This window comes from Equus quagga, chromosome 4 (assembly GCF_021613505.1).
Source record: "Equus quagga isolate Etosha38 chromosome 4, UCLA_HA_Equagga_1.0, whole genome shotgun sequence".
Lineage (NCBI taxonomy): Eukaryota > Metazoa > Chordata > Mammalia > Perissodactyla > Equidae > Equus > Equus quagga.
In genome coordinates, this window is record NC_060270.1 from 81,962,064 (window position 1) to 81,985,433 (window position 23,370).

The window sequence follows — 23,370 nt, forward strand, 5'->3', positions numbered from 1 at the left end:
GCCTGGTGGCATAGTAGTTGAGTTTGTGCACTCTGCTTGGTGGCCCAGGGTTCAAGGGTTTGGATCCTGGGAGCAGACCTACACACTGCTCATCAAGCCATGCTGTGACGGCATCCCACATACAAAATGGAGGAAGATTGGCACAGATGTTAGCTCAGGGATAATCTTCCTAATGAAAAATAAACAAAAAGAACTACCGTATGATCCAGCAATTCCATCTCAGGGTGTTTATCTGGAGGAAATGAAATCACTATCTCAAAGAGATATCTGCTCCTCCATGTTCATTGCAGCGTGATTTATAATGGCCAAGACATGGAAACAACCTAAGTGTCTGTCAACAGATGAGTGGATAAAAATACACAGCCACACACACACACGCAATATTATTCAGCCATAAAAAGAAGGAAATCCTTCCATTTATGACACGATGGGTGAACCTTGAGGGCAAGTGAAATAAGTCCGTCAGAGAAAGAGAAATACTGTATGATCTCACTTCTGTGTGGAATCTAAAAAAGCCAAACTCACAGAAACAGCAGATTGGTGGTTACCAGGGGCTGAGGGTTGGGGGAAAGGAAGAGATGTTGATCAAAGGGTACAAACTTCCAGTTATTAGGTGAATAAGTTCTAGGGATTTAATGTGGTAACTATAGATAATAATACTATATTGTATATTTGTAAGTCACCACCACCACAAAAATGGTAATTATGTGAGGTGATGGATACATTAACTAACTTTATTGTGGTAATATTTCACAATATGTATGTGTATCAAATCATCACATTGTATACCTTAAACTTGACAATGTTAATATGTCAGTTAGATCTCAGTAAAGCTGTATGGTATAAGGAGTGAATGTGAGTTATACCTTCCCATTTTATAGGTGAGGAAATGAAGTCAGGAGATGTTTAATTGTGCTATTCAAGTTATGAGGAATTGTGGTAGCCTGATAGGGAAAAATGAAAAGAGCTGGGCCATTTGACTAGGGTTGGCGTGAGTTCATTAAAATCATTATGAGATTAATAAAAGATTTGATATCCCAACAATCATGCCATGAGGGTCTATATTCTGTCTCTCAATAGTAGCAAACGAAGATTATCGTTTTACAATAACAAGCAGAGCAGTTTAAGATAGAAGAGACCTCACAGGTAAGACTGTCAGTTTCTCACTGTCTCCCTCCAATGTGCACAGACAAAATGGGTGTGTGGTAGAGGGGTGCCACAGCAGCCCCAAAAACATGGGTGAAGAATTTATAAAGCCCCTCCAACTCCATCCGTTAACTGCCCTGGGATCTTGGAGGGCAGACACATATATCCATCATTAATTCAAGTGGAAATGTATGCTCAGCTTAAAGACATGGCGCCCGAATAGGTTTTCACAGTGTGCCAGCTCAGAGTGGGGCTGGCAGGGCTTTTGCTAGGAATTTCCTTCCGGCTTCTCTTCACATCCTGCCCTTTAAACATGCTTTTGTATCACTGCAGACCACCTAGAAAACCTAGTTTTCCATGTTATGCCTCCCTTCTTTATAGATACTTTTTTCTTCTAGTCATCCAAGTAGCTATTTTACTGGGAGCTGTCAGTCTGTCGGTCTGTCAGTCTATCCATACATTCATGCATCCATCTAACCAATTATCTATCTTTTTTTAAGCAACAAAAGTTTCATTTTAGCCTCCTTTACTGGTACACTCATCCAAAAGAGAAAGTCTCCAACTCAGAAGATCATCCCTTTAAGTCACCAGATAAAGATATCTATGATCTAAGTTATGGTCACATTCTTCAATGTACTAACATTTACTATAAAATAGCCGGGCCTCATCAAATCAAATATATATGATTTTATAAAATCAAATACATGCATCCCATATATGAGAGAACAATTTCTGTACTATAAAGGATACCTTATTTAAAGATGTTTAATTAGAAACTTAGTGGTAAAGAAGGTTCTAACCTTAAAAAGTAATTATTGTGGAGAGTTTAAATAATTACAATAAGCTAAATGCCGAATTGTTGATAATGTGAGTTGTTCCATATTTGGCTGTAAATGTCTCAGGATAGTCATTTGCATAAAAGAGAATAGCCAGAATAAGTTTAGCCTTACACCCATTTCATAGCAGAGAGGATTTTGCGATGGGGGGGGGGAGGGGGCATTGTGAATGGTAGAGGAAAGGGTTTTGTAATTTAGAAATGAACATTTCAAAAGTAATTAACTCAAATAAACTCCTGTAGAACATTTTAAATTATAGATGAGCAAAAAGAGGGGAATGGAAAATAACCTGTAACTCCACCAGCCTGAGATAACCTCTGATTGTAATTGGGTGCATATCTTTCTAAATGCTGTGTATTGACATGAAGTTACTCCGTAACCCATTGATTCATAGTGACACATTTGGACTTTTCCTAACTTTGCTCAAGTTCCACATATCAATCAACTGAGAAAATCAGTCACATCATCATAAAATGCACAGATTCCAAAATCATTAATTTGCTTTGGTAGTCATGAAAGTGGGGGGCTGGGAGGGAGGGGAGGAAAGGGGAGGGGAGAGGAAGGGAAGTAAATTGGAGTAGAGTTGTTTAATCATTATAATTTTTCCATTTGTCACAGGAAACTTTGCAGATTTTGTTCCAAAACTTCAGGGGGAAACACATAATAAGGCTTTGGTTAACCTGAACAACCACTGGTGTTTATGTATCTAATGGCTTAGGATGTCAAAAATTAAGTTGTCTACAATTGTCAGAATTATAATCAAGCAATGCCTAACGAGAGGGCACCTGTGAAAGGAGATTGACTATGAAATGAACATGTATTGCCTTATTCCCCTTAAATGCTGTTTTCTGGAACTCAAAGTTAAGATTCCCGGAAGTCTTTGGAATGCACAATAGAAGCAGGCTGCTGGCTTCCACATTTCTTTTGTTTACCCCTCAATTTGCTGAGAATGTCTGAATGATTTCATGGACTCATTTCTCATTTACCTTCCCCCATTCTTTTGGCACGTTAGTTTGGCTTGTATGTTCTTTAAAAGCATTTATAGGGCACTTAACATCTGATAACTGGAACACATTCATAATGTTATGGCTCCTGCTCAGAAGGATTCAGCTGAGAAAGAACAAATGGTCTTCTTCCGCTTTTTTTGTCTGAATCTCTTTACTGCTGGCTCATGGTACTATAGGGCCTGATAACCTCTCACATGCTCTTCAGTGATTGATGACCAAACCTGCTCAGTTGTTCCATCTAGCATTTTAGAGGCCTTGATACTTTTTAACAAGCTCATTGGAATCAGGCCTTTGCTAGTGAATAAAATAAGTGAAGTAGACCAATAGTTTACATCAGGGAACACAGAAGGTTTTCTTTGTGTTGCCAACTCCAGTCAATTGATGGGTAGTTTCTGTCAGAAGGATTCTGATGCTGCTTCCAGGCTCTGTGGGAAAGACTACCAAGGTAATTAGTCACGTGTGGAAGAGTTTAAGATGCATAGGGTTTGGTCAGATAAAGTGAGGAAGTGAGGGGAGGGTATTCCTGGTAGAGGAGAAAGCACTGGCAAAAGACAAAAAGCATGGAAGATCACAGTGTATATGGGGGTGGGGGGAGGGCGGGCCGAGAAGGGTGGAAATGCAAGAAATTCGGGGTTAGTTGAGCCAAAAGTTTCAAAATATGAAATTCTGAGAGATGAGAATAAGGAAGCAGGCACGGTGGACTATGCTCAGTTAGGAGCTTGGACTTTATCCAGCTGACTAGTCATTAGAAGGTTTTAAGGAGGGAAGTGATGGGCTTAGGGTTTTAAATGGTTGTTGTAGTGATGGCTTTGAGGGAGACAAGGTTCAGCAGAGATAGGCTGAATTTGGGGGATGTTATTGCAGTATTCCAAGACATAGATAATTTGGGCCTGAACAAGGGCATTGCTGGTAGGGACAGAAAAGAGAAAGTAAAGAACCATTTACAGGAGAACTTGCTGATGGCCATGGAAGGAGGATGAAGGAAGGAGCAAAGCTTGGATGACTGGATGGATAGTGAACAGTAGAGTGATGTATCAAGAAAATATTTATAACTAAATGCTAAATGTTTAGACTAGACTGTAATACCATGGAATATCTGAAGTGCCTCTCTGTTGACTCTCTTTTTGTTGAAGAGGTTCATATAAATCATTTTTAAAAATGCATGTCTCCTATTTCTGAGGGATACTATGAGGCAAACTATGTAGGATATGGAACCAAGGAAAAGATTATCTTATGGAAGATCTCGATCTCTATCTATCTATCTATCTATCTATCTATCATCTATCATCTATGTATATCTCACAATAATAAATAATACAGTCCATTATAAATAACAAAAATAGCACAGAAAAATGACTGCCTTTTGAGCATGGTGGCATTGTTTATTGTCAAATCCGGGATACTTTTAAGAGTGAGATTTGGAGGGAGTAGGTAAAAGAATTAAAATTATTTTAATTTTCTGAAATATTTATTTATTGAACAAGTTGTTTTTATTATATTGGTCGATTTATAAAATAGTTATTTTAAAAAACTATTTTCAAAAATCAAATTCTAATGATAGTATTTTGTTAAAAATAAAAAACTTGGGATAAGAAACAAAGCCAGATGGGACCCCAGCACAATGAGCATGAAGTGGAACTGTCCCTGGCAAACAGGAAGTATGGTCACCCACCTTATGAGGTCAGAAATGAATGTTATGTGCTAACTTCTAAGGAAATAGTTTCATTATCTCCTCTGGTGGTTCATTCATTTCTGCTAGGGATCCAGCAGTGGATGCACAGATGGTCCATGTGCACACTTCGGCTCACAATCTAGAGGTTGTTATGTGAGCCCACGGTTGCCATGTCTCAGGGGCAATTTTAGCATTGTGTCCTCTAACATGTTGCCCCAAGAGGAGGGACTGGCTGGCTTTGAATATGGCAGAACATTGTGTTGCTTGGGAAAGTGACAAGATAGGAACATACTCCAGGGATGTGCTAGATCCATTCTGCCATTTGGGTAGATCCAAAATGTTGGGGTCCATCTTAGGAGAAGAAGAGCTCATCAAGCCCCAGAGGGAAAATTATTGCATTTCACATTATTGAGTTTCAAAATGTTGGATTTGGGATCCTCAGAATTGAGGATATTTTATTTAAAATATATAGCTAGGCTGACAGAGTCAAGAACAGAACTTCTGGCCTCTGGTTCTTTGGGGCAAGCTGGAATCTCTCTATTTCTCATTAGCCTACAGCTTTTCTTATCAGCCTTTTGCCTTAGTTATTTTTTTACTCTTCAAAAATGTTACTGTAGAGAAGAAAAAAGAATTCTTATGTCCTTTTAATATTTGGTATCCTCTTGTTTCTCGGTATGAAGTAGTTAGAAGAACAAACACTCTGGATGTACCTTATATATTAGGCATATTAATATCCCGTGAGTATCAAATTACTCAAATCACTTTATCTGGTTGGAAACAATTTCATGGAGTTTGTGATAGGACTGTGGTCGAGATCAAGTGAGACATTCCAGGTAAAGTGCCTAACACAGTGCTTGACAAATGGGTGGCCAATAAACGGCAGCTACAGTTATTAAGGAAGGAATAAAAGGTTTCACGTTGCTAGGGCCACCTTTAGAGAAAACTGTCACATAGGTTCCTTCATCCTCCATTTCAGCTTCCTTCCTACTCATTAACCCTCTCCCCATCTCCTATTACCAGTACTTGGGGTTCTCATTATACCCTTAGACTGCCCTCTTTTCCTAGTCTAGCATCTTTTGTTCCTGATTTATCATCCTCATCTCTTTCCCTCCAGACTTAAGACCTTTGTTTTGGTTGTCTGCCATATCTAACCTTGGAAAGGTTTTGTTAATGTTGTTTATGCCCAAACATCAAAGACCAACATCATTTTCATGTGCTAGTCTTGCCAGAAGATAGTTTAATTTTAGTGAAGGTCAACATCATAACCCAAGAGAATAAAAGTGCAAAACTTAAGTTGGAGGCATCAGCAGTAGGAAGAGAAGAGATATTTTTAAAGAGAAGGACTCAATGAAAACGATAAAAATAATGAACAGCTAACATTTATTGGGTGACAACTCTATTTTGCACTGTGTTTTATATGCATTGCCTCATTTAACCCTTACAACCAATAAATTAGGTACTATTATTATCACTATTTTTCTGATGAGGAAAATACAGCTTGGAGAGATAAAGCAAATTGCCAAAGGTCATATACACCTAATAAGTGGAGAAGACAGTTTAGAACTCAAGTTCATCCAACTTACCACCATCTCTCTCATGCATTCACTTATAGGCTAAATTTTCATCAGGGCACGTATTTATGTGCTCTTCTTATCATTATTTCCTAGAGCCTAGTGCAGTGGTTGGCACATAGTAAACAATCAGTTAATAGTTGGTAGATGAAGTAATGCATAAATATCTATTTGGCCATAACCTCCTCTCCATTTACTCCTCTGGGATCACCTCTTTCTTGGAGGCCCTGCCTTGCCCAGTATGCCAAAACTCTGAACTTCCAGTAGTCCCACATATACTGTTCTGCTTCTTGACTTCATGCCTCTGTCTTCCTGTCCTTTCTTCCTACAGTTACCCATTTTCCCAGATGTTTCTGGACTAACTTCCATTTGCTCCATAACACAGAGCTCAGGAGTGACCTCCCTCCATGAAGCTTTCCATCTCTCTGGCCTCTGCTGCTATCCTCTCCCTCACTATCTCCATTCCTCTTCGTACCTCAGACCAACCCAGCCACAGTTCTCTCCAGGTCTACCTTTTCCACTAGATCATGGTGTTTTGGAGGGCAGATGTCTGACGTATTTTTGTATCCTTTTTTTGTACCTGACATTTTTTGTATGCTTCTGGCCTGGCCTAGTTCATAAATTCTAAGGTGCATTTTTTCATATTTTAACATCTCTGAAATTGAAATACATCTTCCAATTGGTGAAATCTTAAAATTATAATTGACAGTGGGTTTTTTTTTTTGACTTAGGGATACAAAAGGAAGGGTTGATTGCATCCTGTAATTAATGGGATTTACATTAGATTTAGTGTAAAGAGGTTATATGAGTGAATGAATGAATGAGTGACAATCATAGCCCTCTTCGTATCACATTATTATTCCTACTTACAACCTAGCTGTTCTGCATCACAGCATCATTACAGGGCAACAGTTGAGCATTATTCTTTATTTATGATGGGCTTTCCTAGTAAAAGTAAGACAGATAATAAACTAGCTCAAATTATTCTTCATGATTTCTTTCTGGGCTGATGTGACTGTTCCATATGCTTGTCTTCCAGGTGAAATTGATCTTCAAATTCTCTCCAAAGTGCAGGCTCAATATCCAGGAGTTCATATCAACAATGAAGTTGTTGAGCCAAGTGCTGAACAAATTGCCAAGTACAAAGGTACCTGTAACCCATGATGCTGTATGTCAATCTTATCCCGAAAGGCAGATCATCCCTAATGTGTCCCTTCAATCATTTACAACATAGTTACTGCAGTATGTTCTTTGTAAGCTTATTGGGAGGAGAACCTAATTAATTTGTTTTCTTGGCAGGCATGGCTAAACACCTCACAATAGAAACAGTGAATAATTAGAGCCCATTTTTTACTGACTCTCCATCCATTCCCTAGTCACCAACTATTATTTTTGGATGTTTATTCTTGGAGAGAGAGTCATTAATTCATTCAGAAATATTTAAAGAGAATCCGTGTTTATAAAGAGTTTATGTTTAATGGGTTACAGCAGGAGTTGGCAAACTTTTTCCTGAAAAAGGCCAAATGATGAATATTTTAGACTTGGAAGACCACACAATCTCAGTTACTACTAATCAGTTCTGTCATTGTAGCACAAAGCCATCTGTAGACAATGCATAAACTAATGAGCATGGGTATGTTCTAATAAACTTTTATTTATAAACACTAAAATTTGAATTTTATATCACTTTCATGTATCACAAAATATTATTATTATTTTGATTTTGTTTAACCATTTAAACGTATAATGGCACAAGATATGAAAGACAGAGGCATGAAGTCAGGAAGTAGAATAGGGTATGTCTTTTCTGTGCTTTATTTTTTGTTTTTGGTGAGGAAGATTGACCCTGAACTAACATCTATTGCCAATCTTCCTCTTTTTGCTTGAGGAAGATTGTCACTGAGCCATCTGTGCCAATCTTCCTCTATTTTATATGTGGGATGCTGCCACAGCATGGCTTGTTGAGCAGTGTGTAGGTCTGTGCCTGGATCCGAACCTGCGAACCCTAGCCTGCTGAAGCAGAGCATGTGAACTTAACCACTATGCCACCAGGCTGGCCCCTAGGATATGTTTTTAGCTTGCAGTCCACTTAAAAACAGGTAGTAGGCGAGAAATGGCCCACGGGCTGTGGTTTGCTGACTCCTGGATTACAGAATTATATCACCTGTTTTACATCAATTTCCATTGATAAAACTCACCAGTTGATTCCCCATTAATACTGAGATAATGTAACCTATGTCTGATCAGGGTTCTCATAATTATTATTGGCTCTTTCTTTCATCTCTAATTTCATATACTACTAGAAAAAAAATCAGGATGAACTCTCTGGTCTTCCAGAGCTACATAAAAAAGAAAAATGTGCTTTATATCTGTTATGTATATAACATTGATTGCATGAAAATTCTAGATGGAAATGGGTTCCACATTTGCAATTAAAATTGATGGTGTGCTACGACTTCTCTGTATTTTAGAGCTTGTAGCCAAGACATCAAACCTCGAGAACATAAAGTTTGCTTGGCATAAGGAGACATCATCTGAATATCAAAATAGAATGATGGAGAAAAAAGAACTTCAGGAGTGGGACTTTATTCATATGATTCAGGTAAGAAACATTTATTGTTATATACTCTCAGAAAGGAGATTTTTCAGAAATCTGTATGAAGAGTGCCTAGTATTCTAACTTGAAAAAGAAAAACGAAAATCTGATTTTATAAGTGAGCATTATCCGTCCAATTGAGATAAAGAGGTTGATAATACTAAGAGATTCTCTGTAACATTCAAAAAGCTAGTTTTCTCTACTCAAAATACTTCTAGAGTTGTTGATATTGTTTCAATGTTGGCTTAATTAATTTTTGTAGGATTGAAAGGTCGTAGATCGATTTGAGGACAATAGAGGACATATGTCCCACATCCTAGCACAGTTCTCCAGTAGGTCTAATGGTCTGGATGGACCAATGTCCCAGAGTTTTATGACTTCTCTTGCTTTTGCCTTCTGTTGCCCTGGCTAGTGAACATGTGACAGAAGGGGCAGATTAGATGATTCCTGAGGTCAATAAAGTTTTACTGATATCAGACAGTCATTCAGTAGAAATTTATTTCCATGTTCTAGCACCAAGAGTGTAATTCTTGGAAAGGGGGTGACTATTCAGTAGATGGTATGGAGGCATATTTCCAGGGATTACTAATATTTCTCAATAGCATATAGGTGGATAGGCTTTGGATGTTGGCTACCATTAGAAGATGTGTATATTTTAGAAATACCACTTGATTAATAACAAGATGCTTCTTTCTTTCTATGGTCCACAAGTATAGTCACCCCAAAAGAATAAATGTAAAAGAAATCAAAGGAAAAAATGACTGCAAGATTGACATATCCAGGCAATCTTACATCTCTGCTCTCTTAGCTGACAAAATCATTTACCTATAAGGGAGTGCTTAACATTGTCCAGCAAGCCTATGGTGTTTCTCTATTAGACTTGCTTTCCCACCTCTTTAGATAACTAGTTCATACTCCCTCTCTCTCCTTAAACCTCCTATAACCCCTCTCCCACCATTCATTCCCATCTGATGACCTCACTTCATACTGTATAGCAAAAACAGAAACCATCAGATGGAAACTCATCTTTCACCCTCCAGATTTACAAACATAGCTGCACCCGTACCCACTATCTCCTTCTTCCATCTTACTACAAAAGCCTTTTATCAAAAGCCAATCCCTCCACTTATGCTGTGGATCCCATTCTTTACCTGTTATAAAATGTGGCAGCTTCAGAGATCATTCTCCCATTTCTCTCAAAACTTCCATGTTTGTTTTTTCTTTCTCACAGCAACTCTGCTTCCTCTGCATTACTATTTTATTCATCTCTCTTTCTTTATCTACTCTGCATTTTTCTTTGCTATGTTGTTGTCTCTTCATTGATCTTTAGAGTCCTACTACTCTCATGACATTCTTTCAACTTAATATTCACAGTCAACTGCAGAGAATCTCAGTGTTTATCAGATCAAATTTCAGAGCATCTGCCATGACCCACCTCCTCTTTTTTAGCCAGGTCATGTCATAGATTGTTAGCCATCTTATGGATTAGCTGTATCTGGGTACCTATCTATGTATGGTCCCTGTGGTGAATAGCATGGAGTGACATGATACTAAATATGGCTCCTGAGGCAGCAAGGGCCCTGTGCCTGTCCCTTTTCTTTCATTCACTCATATGAGAGGAGCATAGCTTAGGTTCTTTTTTGCTTTATGCCATAAATTCTGTCATGGGCATCTACATAGAATATTGAACTCTTGTCCAAAAGAGACAAAGATGAGATATAAGTAGTAAGTATTTGTGGGGGTAGATTCCAGGAATGCAAGCCCTTAAGGAAAATTTTCCACCGCCAATGTATAATTCCAAGTTCTATCTGTGTTGAGTGGAAAGACTTCTCCTGCACTTCCCCAAAGATGGTCCAGAGTGATTAAAAATGGGTGGGCTGACCCCTAGCATCTTGTGACCAAGCATGTAATCTCATGCTTTACTCCAGTCTATTTTCCTTGAGAATCTGTCAATATCAGAGTCTGTCATATCTTCTGTGATTTAAAAAAAGCATCTGTGAGCATATGGTGAAGACAGTGCAAAGGGCTTAATTTTAAGGCAATGTTCCACGAAATGGAGTCTGTTTTTATGGTGCTGGCACCATTTTCTCCCAGAAGAACTACAATTCACAAAATAGGGAGTAAGCATAGAATCAATGCTCCCATGTGGAGTGGAGACTAAGCGTCTCCAGCTATAAATAACTGTGTTATTGAAGCCAGAAAGAGTAAATTTAAAACTATTTGTCTCTGGTTGAGCAAATACTATAGTTTTCCCTTTCACCAAATATTTTCTCACATTATTGTTGTATCTCTCCTTACAATTATCTTTAGTCTTTAAACTTCTTGGTTTTTTTTCTACTTTTTCTCCCCAAATCCCCCCAGTACTTAGTTGTATATTTTAGTTGTGGGTTCTTCTAGTTGTGGCATGTGGGACGCTGCCTCAATGTGGCCTGACGAGCGGTGCCATGTCTGTGCCCAGGATCCGAACCAGCCAAACTCTGGGCCGCCGAAGCAGAGCATGCGAATTTAGCCATTCAGCCACAAAACTGGCCCCTTAATTGTTTTGTTGAATAAAAATCCACTCAACTTGAAAATCAAACTTTCTAATGAGTGTCTCTCCAAGTAACAAAGACATTGACATAGAAAAGTGACTCATTTCTCTTTTCCTTCATTTCTAGATGCTATATTATGTAAAAGACATCCCAGCTACTCTGAAATTCTTCCATAGTCTCTTAGCTACCAATGCTAAGATCCTCATTATTATTGTGTCAGGTAAGTTATTCTCATTCAACTGAATTTTAAAACAGCAATAGTGCATATATGCATGGATTCATGTGTTTGTAGGCAGCTGGTATATTTCATCTTCATTATGAAATTCTTGACTTGGCTCCTGATCATAGTCAATTAATTAACACAATATTAGGAAAGTCCTTCACAACAGCTCTCAGTTTAGGGAGTCTAGTGGAATTAAACATCTATTTATTTTTTTCTCTTGAGAAAATATGTCTTTGTTGTCTATATATAAATTCTCTTTTATATAACAGAGCAAATACAAATGATAGGAATTTTTTAAATGAGACTAAAAATAGTAAATATATTTACCTCCTTTTTGTCCCTTGAATATCTCTTTTCCCTCTGTGATGTTTATTAATAAACAAAGGTTTAACTATTTTAGATTCTATCAAATTAGATTAATTTGCATTTCTAGAGCCGTTATCAATATTGTTCATTATAGGTTTTCTCAAATAACTATCAAAAATGGTTTGCTTTGTTTGTTTTGTTTTCCAAAGAAGGCATTTGATCATGTCATGTTGCCTCCAGTGCAATAGTAAGTACCACACAGAGAATATAACTAAACATGTTAGCAAAAGAAACATTGACATTATTGAGTTCATTCGTTCGTTACTTCTTTCATTCAGCAATGATTGCCCACACAGTGCTAGGCAGGCCGATTCTAGACGTACAACAGCCTCTGTCTTCCTAAGCTTATACCAGACCCCATACTCAAAAATCATATGTCACAAAATTCATTTGTTCTTCAACATGAGGGACGGCTTTAAGTATGGCAAACATGGTTGTTGCCTGTAATCTTGGGTTTGAACTGATGTGGGAGTTTGGCAATAGAGAGTTCCTGTACACAACCTCTTGCCCAAGAGAAAGTTTTGATATACTATTTTTATCTCTGGTTAGTTAAAAATATTCATTTATATGGGAGATATCTGTCTGTCTTCCCATCTAGAAAGGCTTATGTAAACTGGATGCTTCTTACTAACCTCTCTCTAAATTAGGACACTTGGGTAAAGCATTTTGTACTATATTTAGGGATACAAAAGTAAACTTAGTCATCAACGTTGAATGCAGTCAATTCTTGATCATCTGTATCAATAATACAGAAACAGTGTTGCAGACAGAAATAGCAATTCATCCAGAAATCATATATACTTGATTTTAGAATATATTTCATATCAATAGCAGATCTACTCATTTATACTTGGTTTATTCTAACATATTTTCAGAAGTTAAATATTTGAATATCAGAATGCAGCTCTATGAGTATGAGTTTATAACTCCCAATAAGAAAAAGCCTGCCTAAGATTTAGAAATGGCATGAGTAGTCTACAAGCAACTGAGAATTAACTAAGTGCCTTATGGATACACTCTTCTGCTGGCTATACCATGAATGAGTTAATACAATCCATGTAAACTAAAATAGGCCCAGTGTAAACTAAAATAGGCCCAGTGAAATTATGATGATACATGAAGCAAGAATGCTGAGGCATTTCCCAGCAGTGTGAACTTGCTCTATGAGTCTTAGTTTATTCAAGGGCTATTTCTGGATAATCATACCTACATCATATTACATCTGTGCATATATGTGGTTCATATGTACTATGTATACATACATTCATGGGGAAAAATCAAAAGAAAAGGAGTAAAAGCTCAAAGATCAGCTTTTTTAGAAAAAGGTATTTTGAGTAGAAAATTATTCAATGTAATTTGATGGTGGAAATTTTTTATTCACTTTTTCAAGATGCAGTTCCACAATTCTTCATTACTACACATAGCATAGGATACAAGTGTCCCAAAAAGGAAAACATTGTTAATAGATATTGTTCCTAGACATATGAATGCAACAAATAACAGTTGTCAAATTATTAAAGGGACTCTAATGATGTCCTTCCTTTACCATATGTACTTCTTTCTTAGAAGAGATTTATACAGCTATAGAAGAAATGTTATATATATATCTTCTTAAAAGAAGAACCACTTAGCAAAAGGGGAAAATAGATTTAGGAATTTTATTTTGGTTTTTCCACTTCTCTCCTAAGGCTGAAAGTCATAGTTTCATTGCCTCTATTTATCAGAAGAGTTGTTAAGTAAATAAATTAATTAAAGATAAGTAAAATGTTTTAAAAAAATAAACCATCTTATCCAATGTAGTTTCCTTTACAGTTAAAGAAAATATTCTACCTGAAAAGGGAAATAACATTGTTAAATATGTTGATCTTGTCATCAACTTGGGAATGTCTCCAGATTCCCCAGTCTTATGGGCTCCTGCTTAACTCTTAAAAATCCAGAGTAAGTGAAGAGCCGTCATGTCAAGTAACTTGGGTTGTCCCTCCCCCTCCCCCGACTCCCGAGTATTCCTGGGGGTCCGGCTTACGTTTTCCTGATGGTGGCCAGCCATTGTTTGCTCCAAATGTCTGCTCCCAGTTTAACTTTTGATTTGTCTCCAAACCTTGCATGTGCTGCAACTACCTTTCCCATCTTGTTCTGGTTTTCCCCCAGCACGGACGTAGCCCTACCTCCTTCCTTCTCCAAAGTACCATTCTTTGATTTGGGGAGATGTTGAGATCTATGGAGAGGAAGAACAGCAGATATGGAATTCTGCATCAAAGTCCTACAGCCACTCTCTTTCTAGCTTTTCCTTTGCTAGGTCAGGGCCCACCTCCCTTGCACTAATTCCTCATGAACTTCTCAGACCTCACCCATATTCTCTCAGCTCAGTACTTTTCCTAAGACATCAGATCCATCATCCCATCTGTCTTATTTATTATATCGAGCAGCTTAACTCCTTTTTCCTCTACCTCTCTCCCCTAGGTAAACCTGTGTACCTATGAAACTGTCTTAACAATACATTTCCCTGAGATAAATTATTTTGCCCCCTCAGTGTATGGAAGAGACTGCAGTTTCCTTTTTAAAAAATAGCAATAATGGCTTTGTTGCATTAATAAAGCCAATACAAATACAGCAGTCCCTCCGTATCTGAAGTTTTGCTTTCCACAGTTTCAATTACCTGTGGTCAACTGCAGTCCAAAAAATATTAAATGGAAAATTCCAGAAATAAACAATTCATAAGTTTTAAATTGCACACTGTTCTGTTGTATGATGAAATCTCACACTATCCCATTCTGTCCCACCCCAGATGTGAATGATCCTTTTGTCTAGTGTATCCACACTGTATATGCTACCTGTCAGTCACTTACAAGCCATGTTGGTTTTAGATCAACTGTCACAGTATCACAGTGCTCGTGTTCAAGTGACCCTTATTTTACTTAATAATGGCCCCAAAGCACAAGATTAGTGATGCTGAGGTAGGGGAGGAAGAGAATTCCTCTATCCTCTAGGTCCTTCTGGCTGGTCTAAGATTTAAATTGACATGAGACAGAATAACAGGAGAAAATCAAACAAAGCTTTATAACAATGAATACATGGAAGAAACCCAGGAAAGCTGAGTAACTCACCAGAATGGCCAAAGACGCCACCTTAAATAACATTTTCTCCTAAAGACAAAGGAGTATGTTGGGGGCAATGGTTTGGGACTTCAAAGGAGAGGAAGGCAATTCACATGGAGATGGAAAAGCAAATGTTTGGTAGACAGCACTTTGAACAGAATGGACTTGGCAAGGACGCTGCCAGTCTACCTATCCCCAGAGTTATCTATGGTGATGGCCTGTCCCCAGGACAGGCCTTTTATCTTAAATTCTTTTAGGTAGTTAGGGGGAAGGTCAAAGTTTCTTTCAGAGTCTTTTGTTCTTAAAAATAAGCCAAAGAGACACATTTTGAGGTGGCCAATTCTGATCCCCCACACTGGCAATTCAGATATGCCAAAAAGAAGCCTAAAGTGCTTCCTTTAAATGAAAAGGTGAAGGTTCTTAACTTAATAAGGAAAGAAAAAAAATAGTATGCTGAGGTTCCTATCTATGGCGAATTTTATTACAGTATATTGCTATAATTGTTCCATTTTATTAGCAGTTATTGTTGCTAATCTCTTACTGTGCCTAATTTATAAATTAAACTTTATCATAGGTATGTATGTATAGGAAAAAACATAGTACATATAGGGTTTGGTACTATCTGTGGTTTCAGGCATGCATTGAAGGTCTTGGAACATATGCCCCTCAGATAAGGGAACTACTGTACACAGGTCAACTTTTGGAAAAATAGATCAAGCTCAGTTTCCAACATTGGAAACAAATCTAATCACAAGAAATTCCCAATCAGATTTATTTTGTATCATTGTCAATCAATAAGTATAGGATTTTTTAAATGTTTTTATTGCAGTAACATAGGTCTGTATTATTATATAAATTTCAGGTGTACATCATTATATTTCAATTTCTATGTAGATTACATCATGTTTACCATTCAAAGACTAATTACAATCCATCACCACACATGTGCCTAATCACCCCTGTCAGCCTCCTCCTTCCCTGCTTCCCCTCAGGTAACCACTCATCCAATCTCTGTCTCTATGTGTTTGTTTGTTGTTGTTTTTATCTTCTATTTATGAGTGATATCATATGGTATTTGACTTTCTCCCTCTGACTTATTTCATTTAGCATCATACCCTCAAGATCCACCCATGTTGTCACAAATGGCAAGATTTCATCCTTTTTTATGTCTGAGTAGTATTCCATTATGTATATACACCACATCTTCTTTATCTATTCGTCTACTGAGGGATACCTAGGTTGCTTCCAAGTCTTGGTTATTGTGAATAATGCTGCAATGAACATAGGGGTGCATATATCTTTACCCATTCATGTTTTCATGTTCTTTGGATAAATGCCCAACAGTGGAATAGCTGGATTGGATGGTAGTTCTATTCTTAATTTTTTGAGGAATCTCCATACTGTTTTCCATAGTGGCTGCACCAGTTTGCACTCCCACCAGCAGTGTATGAGGGTTTCCTTCTCTCCACACCTTCTCCAACACTTATTATGTCCTGTCTTGTTAATTATAGCCATTATGATAGGAGTGAAGTGATATCTCATTGTAGTTTTGATTTTCATCTCCCTGATAGTTAGTGATGTTGAACATCTTTCCCTGTGCCTGTTGGCCATCTGTATATCTTCTTTAGAGAAATGTCTGTTCAGATCTTTTGCCCATTTTTTAATTGGGTTGTTAGTTCTTTTGTTGTTGAGATGTATGAATTCTTTGTATAGTCTGGATATTAACCTCATATCAGATATATGGTTTGCAAATATCTTCCCCCAATTGTTAGGTTGTCTTTTTGTTTTGTTGATGATTTGCTTTGCTGTGCAGAAGCTTTTTAGTTTGATATAGTCCTATTTGTTTATTTTTTTCTCTTGTTTCCCTTGTCCAGTCAGACATGGTATTTGAAAATATGCTGCTAAGACCAGTGTTGAAGATTGTACTGCCTTTGTCTTTTTCTAGAAATTTCATGGTTTGAGGTCTTACATTCAAGTCTTTAATCCATTTTGAGTTAATTTTTGTGTACGGTGTAATATAATGGTCTACTTCATTCCACTGCATGTGGCTGTCCAGTTTTCCCAACACCATTTATTGAAGAAACTTTCCTTTCTTCAGTGTGTGTTTTTGTTCCCTTGTTGAAAATTAGCTGTCCATAGATGTGTGGGTTTATTTCTGGGCTCTCAGTTATGTTCCATTGGTCTGTGTGTCTGTTTTTGTGCCAGTGCCATGCTGTTTTGATTACTATAGCTTTGTAGTATATTTTGCATTCCAGGGAGTGTGATACTGCTAGATCAGATTGTGGACAGCAAATGCATTTGAGAAAGCTCCCAGGTCTTCTGTGGTGCCTGATCAACTTCCCTCCTTACCCTTGTGAAAAAACCATTGCCCTAAACTGCCTTCTTAGTGTTTCTTAAAACCTCATTCTCCATACCTTCCCAATGAAAATATTCCTTAAACTGGAATATTGCCCTAAAACTTGGAACACCTACAGGAAAATGTTTTATACTAGGCTCTGTTTTTATCAGGTTTCTTGCAGTCATTTTCTAAATGGAATTTGCTTCATCATTACCTAGAAGAGAAGTAAAGAAGCCTGTTCTGTGTATTTCCTTTGTTTCAGGGCACAATTGTTATCCATAGCTGCATTGCCGTGCAGAAAACTGAATGCTCATTGTAGACGGATTCAGACAAGCCTAGAACTAGTCATTAAATTAAATTTCTGAGAGCACACATCTAGATAGATAATGGTGTGTCTGGATCAACATCTTGCTCTAAACCGTCATCTTAAATATGCCACACAGCTAAGGCTCTTGCCTGGCCATCTCAGTCAGACACTGACCTGTTACTGAACTGATGAGTTATTTCTCTGAATAGGCTGAACTACTCATATGGACACTCATTTTTGAAATTTATTAGATCATACAATAATGAAATATGGAGTCAGTTTTTAGATTTAATTATGTAGAGCACCTAACTTGGCTACTGAGCCATGTGTGTTCAGCCATATTTAAAACAGAGTCTGTAGTCTTCATCCTACATTGACTGCATAGGATAGTCATTGTGTAGATTTGGTTCATTCAGTGGTTATTGAGCTCCTACAGTCAGTCACTGCCAGGCTCTGAAGTTTGCAAAGATGACTATGACTTTTCCTCTGCCTTTGAAAGGCTCCTAATCTATTGGAGGATTCAGATACGTAAACACTTTCAGCAGTGTGCTAAATTTCCTATAAGAGGCATATGCAAAGTTTAAGGAGAGTTCCTTCAGAGCAGAGGGCTCTGCCTCTTACCTCTAGTCTCAGATCTTTGCAAAGCCTTTGGCACCTAGAAGACACTCAGTAAATATGTTTGAATTGAACTGGATTACTGTTTATTATTTCTGCCTTATAATATCCAAACTACAACTAGTTCTGAATGTCCATCCAAAAAAGAGACCATGTTTTAGCTAAAAGTGACTTCATGATGGATGTGGAATCAGAGATTACAGAAAGTTCTGGAGATTTGAAGATGGATTTAATAAATAGGAATAAAAGACTCAATAAAGAAGATACACATGTTCACACACATGCGCGCAGACAAAAGCAATGAAGGGCAGGGAAGTGAAACTAATTAGGAAAAGAAAAAGACATTGAAATCAGAATTAAGTGACAGCAGCATTTACTGGTCAGCCTGTTAGAATACGTGTTGCTTGAGGGAAGAGAGGCTTTCCTTTGTGTTTCTAAGTATCCTTTACAGAAGTAGCACAGCTCAGTAAATAGTCATTTAATTATAACGACCAGAAATTCCTCATTATGAAGATAAAAGATTTGATTTGGGGATGAAAAAGAAGAGAAATAAGAACAAAGGAGGTGGATTTTTAAAATGAGGAGTATCCCACAATAAAATGATGTCTATGGCATGTTTTTCTGCAAATGTTGGAGCCAGGCCTTAATGGAGAGAGTTGCTAATTAAAATGCAATTTATCTGGTTAAGGGAGATCAGCCAGGAGAACACTGAAGTTTTCTGTCCTTCCTTCTCCTTACCTGACTAAGGAAGGAGGCACATCATGGTATGTTATTGTTAATACAGTGGGAAAAACAGAATCTGGTTTATATCGCTTTGAAAATAAAGTTAACACCATATGTTGTGCCCACTGAGAGCCATTATGATAATGCTTCCGTCAGAAAGTGTATAATTGCTCAGCTCAGAAATGGCACCAAGTCACAGAACACTGACACCAGCACATTTTCTGCAATTAGTGTTTGCTGCTTCTTTCTCTGCCAGGTTGAAAATAATAATAATAATGATAAGAGAGCCCCTCCTCAACCTCTGAAATATTTATTTTCTTGTTATGTCTTGTTTGTAGGCAAATTCTTATTTGGGCAAACAATCACTGTCTTCGGAATGAAAGATTTTTTTAATATATACTCATGATCCTCCTTTTTTTTCATTGAAATGAGGTTTTATTTTTTTTTCTCCTTCATTCCAATTCTACCTTCTCCTGGAGCATATCCTGCAGTGATCACTCCCTCTTCTGAAATATTAGTGGAACATCAATTATCTAGGCTATTTATTACTCACGATTTCCTGCCTTGGATAGTCTCTTTTGTTAAGTTAAATCGGGGGACTTTAGCCTAGTCCACGGATGAGGGCCAGGGGTCTTTGAGCATCCTATAACTATTTGCAGAACCGTGTGGGAAAGTATCATTTGTGTATTTTCCTGGGGAATCAATTTCTTTCATTAGATCATAAAGGAGGTTTGGGAAACAAAAAATCTCAAGTATTTGAAATCTTCACTGAAAGTTCATAGAAAATATAGGTTCTCTCTTATATTGCTTTGGCCAAGTCTAGCTTAATTTCCTAACACTTCAACTGTGTTTACTATAGACAGTCATGGTTCTAAGTGCCTTGCTTTCTTAACTCAGTTATTCCCTACAGCAATTCTATAAATAGATTCTATTATTATTCCTGTTTTGCAGATGATAAAACTGAGGCAGAGGCTCATAAAGCTGGTAAGAGGAAAGTCAGGCTTCGCACTCAGGGAGCTAAGCTTTAGAAACCACCCTTAATTACTGCACTGGATCAACTGTGTATGTAACAACCCGGAATTACATGCATTCATTAAAAAGTCCATAAATAAATGCTCATTTGTTTTGATTTATTATTATTATAGGTTTCTGAAGAGCAAGTTTGCTTTTTCACAGTCTCAAGATTACAACCAGTGGAAATACATCATCAAACTAATTCCGTATAATGTTCATTTATTTTGTAAATACTTATTACCCATCTGCCATTACACATTACACATCTTGCTGAGCATTGTGCAATGATTCACTTACATTATCTTTTTTAATACTTGCAGTTGCCCCTGATGTAAGTATGGTTATCCCCATCTTATAGATGAGAAAACTGAGGTCCTGAAAGACTAAATAACAACCTCACCTCATTCATGAAGTGTCAGAAGAACAGTCCAACCTATGTCTCTCTCCCTCAGATGCTGCATCTCTTAGCATCTACGCTGGGCTGGGTTTTCAGTTAGATGCAACAGATATTGCTAAAACATCTTCTAAACTTGGGTACAAAATTTGTAGGGATCAGCCCAGTTACTGGCAGTCTGAGGCAGCATCTTATGAGCGGATAGGCATGAGAGGCTACCTCATCTTTGGTTGGAGTAAATCATCATTGTATTTACTGTGCTCGTTCTTTCCATTTCAGTTTTTACTCTTAGACCCTCCAGTGAACTCAAGACTCACACAAACAACTGCCTTCCTCCTGTCACCCCCTGAATGTCCAATAGGTATCTCAAGCTTACGTTTCCAGAATGAGATGCCTGATGATACATTTAAAACTGCTCCTCCCTCATTCTTCCCATTTCCAATAATAGCAATTCTCTCTTTTCAGGTGCTTGGGCCAAAATCATTGAGGTCGTCACTGACTCTTTTCTTTCACTCATACCCAAATATCCAAATTTTTGGCAAGTGACATTGAATCTAGGAATGTAATATATAAAAGATCCAACCACTTCTCATCCCTTCCAAGTTCGCTGGTCCAGCTTACCATCATTTATCACCCAGATGATTGCAGTAGCCTTCTTATTGTTCTCCCTACTTCCGCCCTTATGCCCCTAGAGTCTAGTCTCATCTGCGTGGCCAGAGTGACCTTATTAAAACTTAAATCAGGTTAAGTTACTCTGATGTTGTGTTGTCCAATATGGAAGACACATTTGACTATTGAAGTTGAAATTTAAATGAATTAAGATGAAATAAAACTTAAAATTCAAAATCGTCCCATTCACGACAACATGGAGGGACCTTGAGGGTATTATGTTAAGTGAAATAAGCCAGATAGAGAAAGACAATCTCTGTATGACTCCACTCATATGTGGAGGTTAAACATGTAGACAAAGAGAACAGATTAGTGGCTACCAGGGGAAAAGGGGGGTGGGGGGTGGGCACAAAGTGTGAAGTGGTGCATCTACAACATGACTGACAATAATGTACAACTGAAATTTCACAAGGTTGTAAACTATCATAAACTCAATAAAAATTGTTAAAAAAATCATTTTCTCAGTCACACTAGCTACAGTTCAAATGTTCCATAGCCACAAGTGGTTAGTGGCTACTATATTGGACAATGCAGATATATAACATGTCCATCAGTCCAGAAAGTTCTATTAGATAGCACTACAATGACTTCCCATCTCACACCACATGACTTGGCACCATATCCACTCCCATCACCACCTATCCAACCTTATTTCCTTCCACTCTACTCTTTGTTCACTCATTTCCAATCTCACTGGCTTCCTGACTAGTTCTTAACATGCCAAGCATGTTCCTGCCTCAGCTCCTTCACAGTTGCTCTTCTCTTGTCCTGGAGTAATCTTCCCTCTGATATCTACATGGCTTGCTGTCATGTCTCTGCTCAAATATCACATTATTAGAGACTTTCTGTGACCACCCTACATAAAACAGCAACTCATCCAACTCTTTGAATCTCCTTATTCTTTGCTCTGATTTGTTTTTCATTAGCAATTAGCACCATCTGATGTATGATTTATTTACTTATTTATTTAACTTTCTCTCTCCCACCCGCACTTTACTGACTGCTCTACTCCAAGCCCCTAGTGTACGTACTGCCTGGCGGAGTAGGTAAATAAAAGGAAGAACAATTGAAAGCATGAACTTTGTTCTGTTGCACAGGAACCAGTGGCTGGAGAAAGCTATGGAAAAAGTACGGACCACGCTTGCCCCGGGATGACCTCTGCCTATATGTCACATCTGTTGACCTCACTCAAATGCTGGACAAGTTGGGGATTAAGTATGAATGTTACGACCTTCTGTCCACCATGGACATATCTGACTGCTTTATTGATGGCAATGAAAATGGAGACCTGCTTTTGGATTTTTTGACAGAAACCTGCAACTTTAATTCAACAGCACCACCTGATCTCAAGGCAGAAATTATGAAAGATCTGCAAGAACCTGAATTCAGTATAAAGAAAGAGGGAAAGGTTCTTTTTAATAATAACCTGAGTTTCATAGTGGTTGAGGCATAAATATCATGAGAGTGTCTTCAAAAATTATATTTTGAACAATGTTCATCATTCACTTATTTCTGTATTAAAATTACAAATATATCTCATAACATAAATAAAGCATTGTCTCTTTCATGTAAAACCTAGAAAATTCCAAGACATTCTTGGAGTTCCATGTAGAATCATATGACTGCTGGTCTTATCCCCATCCTTTCTCCAGGTAAAGAGACCGCTTGCAGACTAAATACTGCGTCAGCTGGAAAAATGAGACAACTAAGTTTCACTGGCTTATTGACAATAAAATCCTTTCCATTTGTTGATAGTACTGGAATTTCCCAGAATACTAATAAAGTGTATGCTATGAATTCTTTAAATACTAGTAAAGTATATACTTATTGATACCTTGAACACTAAGAAAGTATATGTTTACTGATTTCCCCCCTTTTGCAAAGAAGTATTTGTCTTTGTACATTCCTCTATTGTAGTTTCTGTCTTATTTTTATTGATTACTAAAAAGTAAGCACTTTTGGGATATTACAAAATTAACTCTTTGTCGTGTTGCCATTTCCTCCTATTTTGTTTTCCCTTTTAATTTTATCTATGATTTTATAATATTTTGTTTCTTGATATACTGATGTTTTTCTATTTTATTCAGTCAAATTTAATTTTTTTCTTTTTTTAATTTCTGGGTTTTTGACACGTGTGTGTGTGTGTGTGTGTAAGACTGTCCCTGAGCTAACATCTGTGCCCATCTTCCTCTATTTTGTATGTGGGAGGCTGCCACAGCATAGCTTGATGAGTGGTGTAGGTCCATACCCGGGATCTGAATCCATGA

The 23,370-nt window shown here is 37.6% G+C and overlaps 1 protein-coding gene across 1 annotated transcript in view; it reads left to right on the forward strand.

Moving 5' to 3' along the window:
* HNMT (histamine N-methyltransferase) overlaps nt 1-22,909 on the forward strand; it is a 40,677-nt gene extending 17,768 nt beyond the window's left edge. The window contains exons 3-6 of the mRNA XM_046657825.1: nt 7,272-7,379; nt 8,704-8,834; nt 11,486-11,579; nt 22,201-22,909. Of these exons, the coding sequence (XP_046513781.1) occupies nt 7,272-7,379; nt 8,704-8,834; nt 11,486-11,579; nt 22,201-22,556 (689 nt within the window). The 3' untranslated portion in view covers nt 22,557-22,909. The remainder of the gene's footprint in view (nt 1-7,271; nt 7,380-8,703; nt 8,835-11,485; nt 11,580-22,200) is intronic.
* Nucleotides 22,910-23,370: the final 461 nt, after the last annotated feature.